At 46.4% G+C, this 4,483-nt stretch overlaps 1 protein-coding gene across 1 annotated transcript in view; it reads right to left on the bottom strand.

The window, feature by feature from the left end:
* Nucleotides 1-738: 738 nt before the first annotated feature.
* MATN3 (matrilin 3) overlaps nucleotides 739-4,483 on the bottom strand; it is a 27,161-nt gene continuing 23,416 nt past the window's right edge. The window contains exons 5-7 of the mRNA XM_018559885.1: nucleotides 3,162-3,171; nucleotides 2,970-3,074; nucleotides 739-788 (exon numbers count right to left, since the gene is read on the bottom strand). Coding sequence (XP_018415387.1) covers nucleotides 739-788; nucleotides 2,970-3,074; nucleotides 3,162-3,171 — 165 coding nt within the window. The remainder of the gene's footprint in view (nucleotides 789-2,969; nucleotides 3,075-3,161; nucleotides 3,172-4,483) is intronic.

The raw sequence follows: 4,483 nt of genomic DNA, 5'->3' as shown, positions 1-4,483 counted from the left end.
CCTTACAAGGCCACGTGGCATTGGGAGGGTGTCCCTATGCCGATGGGGACAAGGGCCTATTTCCCACAACCCTGACCCGATCATTGTGGGGGTCTTCGGGCAGGGGGGCTTATTTGCATTGGGGTACCCCTTTAATGAAGTGGGCACCCAGATGTCAGCCCCACTTCCCTTTTTTTCCTCTAATGTCACTTTGCTACAACGTAAATTCGTACAGACTACCGCTAACGATTTTAGATATATCCAAATAACAGAAATTCGTCCGAATAACGAATCTTTCCGAAACGAATCGCCCATGTCCCCCACCGCACCCCTTGGTTCCTTGCTCCGAACCCTACCTCACTGTTGAGTCAATGCCAAAGAGACTACACTGCTCTGCAGTACAGCAGAGGTAGGAGACACGGACTGGCCAACAGATGAGTACACAGGCCCTTTTCCTGCAGGGCACCTTCATTTAGGAGCTTTTGGTTGACAGGGTTGCTTTAATAGCCAACATACAGAGTGACCGGCCACCAAATGGCCTTATCATACTGGACATGGAAACAGTTATAGTGAATTGTGATATTGCCAAAGTCAAGCCAACTGTTCCGGGTCATATAAAGATGATAATTACTGGAACATGTGCTCTGTATCTTCAATATTTGGGTCAGGGTCATACTGTATAGAAATTCATAAAATCACACACAATGCACAAAACTCCGATTATTGCACTACAAACAAATTATGTCCATTCTATCGTCTTCAGTTTCTTCTTCCTTCATAGACTTGTAATTTTTTGGTGAGCTCATCTAGTGGGTTGTAGTTAAGGAAAAGTAAAAATATACTATGGAATAAAAACTAAGACCGCACAGGGACTCATATACACACACACACACGCATGCACATACAAAGGTTGAACTTGATGGACCTGTGTCTTTATTCAACCTCAAATGCTATGTAATAATGAATCTGCAGTGAAAATGTTCAAATGAAGAAGGCTAACTCTGTAAGAAAAACAAACGACAAACGCACTCAACAATTTGTTACCAGTTATACAGTAAGGTGCACACGAAATGGGTTTTGAACAGTAAAACAGTAAAATGGCATCATGGCACACTCACAAACTAGCATGTAAAACAACTTGTCTCACCACTAAGGACAATGACAGAGGTTTGGATACACGTCTTCAGCCGAGGATGTGTAAGCCGCACTGTCATTATCCTTAGTGGTGAGACAAGTTGTTTTACATGCTGGTTTTGTGAGTGTGCCATGATGCCTTTCTGCTGTTTTAACTCTGTAAGATGGAAGCTGTCATTTTCTGACATCCAGAGTGCACGGTGATGCTTTTTTTCCCGTTTCGCATAGAGTAGGAAAGGGTTAGGACCCTGGTCATGTTTTTATTGCTGTCTGTGTCTGGGCAGATTAACCCTCTCTATCTGTCTTGGGGACCATTGTCACTGAGACATTAAGTGATGGGAACAGTGGCATCACAAGGGAGGTGCGGCCCACACCCAGGTGACACCATTGGAGGGGTGACACCAAAATGACAGTCATTTTGGTGTCACCCCCTCTAAAAAGTCGGGCATTCGGTCATAGGCAGAGCCAGCTGTCACTCAGACCGCTGGGTGGATCCCGACAGTAATGTCGGGACCGTCCCGGCTGCGGCGGTCTCAGTATACCGCGAGCTGTAGCTTGCGATATACTGAGCTTGGAGGCACGGGAAGACCATAGTATATGTCCTCCCGTGACCCTTAGGAGAACTATGAGGAAAAACACTGACCCCATAGTTCTCCTTTAAGATTTAACTCCTGAGCTTAGTGTTAGTAAGCAGTGTAGAGGGAATAATTACCCTTAGGTAGCTCTCCCGGGAGTAGTGACCAAAGGTTGTGTCTTTACTAGGTGTGCAAGGGGGAAATCACCAAAAGAAGAACATATGCAGCCCAGATATATATTTATTCAGAAAGCCAACACATTTTGGGGGGTTCAAAGGGCGCCTTCATCAAGGATGATTGCTCCAGATGCAGGTTAAGTGGCCCCGGCAGTTATTTTGTTGGACTAAGCGAATTAACTATCTTGGATTTTTGGTACCACTTTCTATTCCTTCTTTTGTTGAAGATAAAAAATAAACCTCTATGCGTATAAAGATACAGAAAATTCAATAACACTTTACATGGTCATGGTAATAAAGCAGTGTTTTTGCCATGAAAATTGCTGGTATAGAGGTGCTAGGGGTTTATTTGGCTGTGGGTGACTGTTGTGGTTCACAGGTCTCACCATTCAGTGGTAAGACCCACAACAAGCTTGGGCCCTCTGCAGATAGCTGACATTGGAAAGACGCTGCTCAGTTCTATAGGCTGTTTCCTATACGATTTATGTGTCCAATCTAAGATCTTAAGGTGTCTTTAGAATTTGGGTGCCTTCACTCAGTACTGTTGTGGCTTGCAGGCAGGGCCGGATTTACTCTCTCTGCCGCCCCAAGGCCAGGTAACTCAATGCGCCCCCCTACCCGCCAAACAGCTCCCAATGGAGAATGGCAGACCTGCAGGCTGCATACAAGTGATTTCGGCGAGATCACTTGTACAAAACCAAACCAAAGCAGGGCTAAATGTAGAAAACAACTACCCGCCCGGCACCCGGAACTGCATGTCCTGTGCGTCGGGAGATAGGAATTCCACACCCCTGCTGCCCCTCTACACCTTGCTGCCCCGAGGTCGGGCTTTGGTTGGCCTTGTGGAAAATCTGGCCCTGCTTGCAGGTCCCACTAATCAGTATTAAGACCCACAACAAGCCTTGGCCTTCTGCTGACAGATGAAGTTGGAAAAACCCTGCTCAGTCAGATAGACAATTTCAAGTTGTCTGATCTACGATCTTCAGGTATCTTTAGAATCCGCATGCCTATGCTCAATACTGTTGCGTGTTCACGTACATTGGGACAAAACCTACAGAGCTGCAGAAATGTGCCCAGAAACAAAAATGCATCAGGTAAAGGATATGTTTTGTAGACAGCGAATCAATGTAAGTGTTCACTTTGCTCTGGAAGGCAATCAGACTTTCACATTTGCATGGGTCCTCCTTCTTTACAACCCTCCGTGCCTCCTCTATAAGAAAACACAAGAAAAACAAAAGAGAAAGGAAGGGTTAAACGCTAGATAGACGCGGCATAGATTACGTATAGAGAATCTTACTTGTCAAAAGCTGTGTAATAAATGTAAGGAGAAGTCCCACCATTTTAAGGCATCAATCCCCTCTGGGTTTTTCCTGTTGTATTTTTCCCAGTGGGAGGGAACACGGGTCATATAAGAAAAGGACCAGACACACCCTTCCTCCCATTACCTTCAGTACGGACTTGTGACATTGTGTCATCTCTAAAAATGCTCAACACATTGGGGAGAATTTATCAAAACTGTAGCAAACAGAATCTGGAGCAGTTGCTCACGGCAACCAATCGGCATCTCTCTTCAGTTTGCTCGGGTAAGATCTGAAAATGAGACAGAGATGCTGATTGGTTGCAGTGCAAATCTGCTCCAGATTTTCTCATCCAGTTTTGATAAATTCCCCCAATTGAGTTTATTGATGCAGACCTTGGCTCTGCTGAAGACGAGTAACTGGATTGGCTCAGGATGAAATCGATAATATGAAATCATCTGCACTTCATACATCCTACAGACCTTGGATGAAAGGTTGGTGCTTGAAGTGACAACACGGATGCCGCCGTGTCCCCAAAACGTTGGCTGTATGACGCATGTGACAATTTAATAAAAAGTGCTTTACTTCTTGCACACATCATCCAGCGCTGGTGACTTCTATTATGGACTATTATGGATTGGCTCGGGGACACTTCTTGATGTGTCCCCTGCTCGGAAGGGTTATCTGACATGTAAGCATGTTGTTAAAGGAGAACTATGGGGTTAGGGCTTTTCCCCATAGTTCTCCTAAGGGTAACAGGAGGACACAAACTAGCGTCCTCCCGTCACCCACAGCTCAGTATACTGCGAGCGACAGCTCGCGGTATACTGAGACGCCGGAACGGATCCCGACAATTATGTCTGGATCCACCCAGCTGCGTGAGTGACAGCTGGCTCTGCCTATCTAGAGGCAGAGCCAGCTGTACCCGCCCCCTCCCCCGTCCGTTCCGCCAGTCAGCGCTGGAGGATCGGACAGGGGAGGGGGGAATCCAGTCCCTCTCCTGTCACGGCTCTCTGCAGTGACAGGATCGAGAAGTGAGCAAGCGCCGGTATGTGTTCGCTCACCTCCCAATCTACTGAGCCGACCTGTGACAGCCTCATTGTCCCAGGTCAGCTAGAACTATGAGGCTGAGTGAAAATCGCCCACCTCATAGTTCTCCTTTAATGATATGATAAGTGCTGTTGTGGGGGTGGTAGAAGAGGGTCCTAGAAAAAAAAAGATCCCCAACATGGGGAGGGATAATAGAATGTCCACTGGATGGAATGCCTAGTAAGGGTTGCGTAAGGTCCAAAGATTCCCATGGGGCCTAGTTTACCCCTAT

The sequence above is a fragment of the Nanorana parkeri genome, unplaced genomic scaffold (genome assembly GCF_000935625.1).
Source record: "Nanorana parkeri isolate BGI_ZX_2015 unplaced genomic scaffold, ASM93562v1 scaffold419, whole genome shotgun sequence".
Lineage (NCBI taxonomy): Eukaryota > Metazoa > Chordata > Amphibia > Anura > Dicroglossidae > Nanorana > Nanorana parkeri.
Note: the sequence above shows the minus strand (reverse complement) of the source record. Positions and strands in the feature narration are given on the sequence as shown.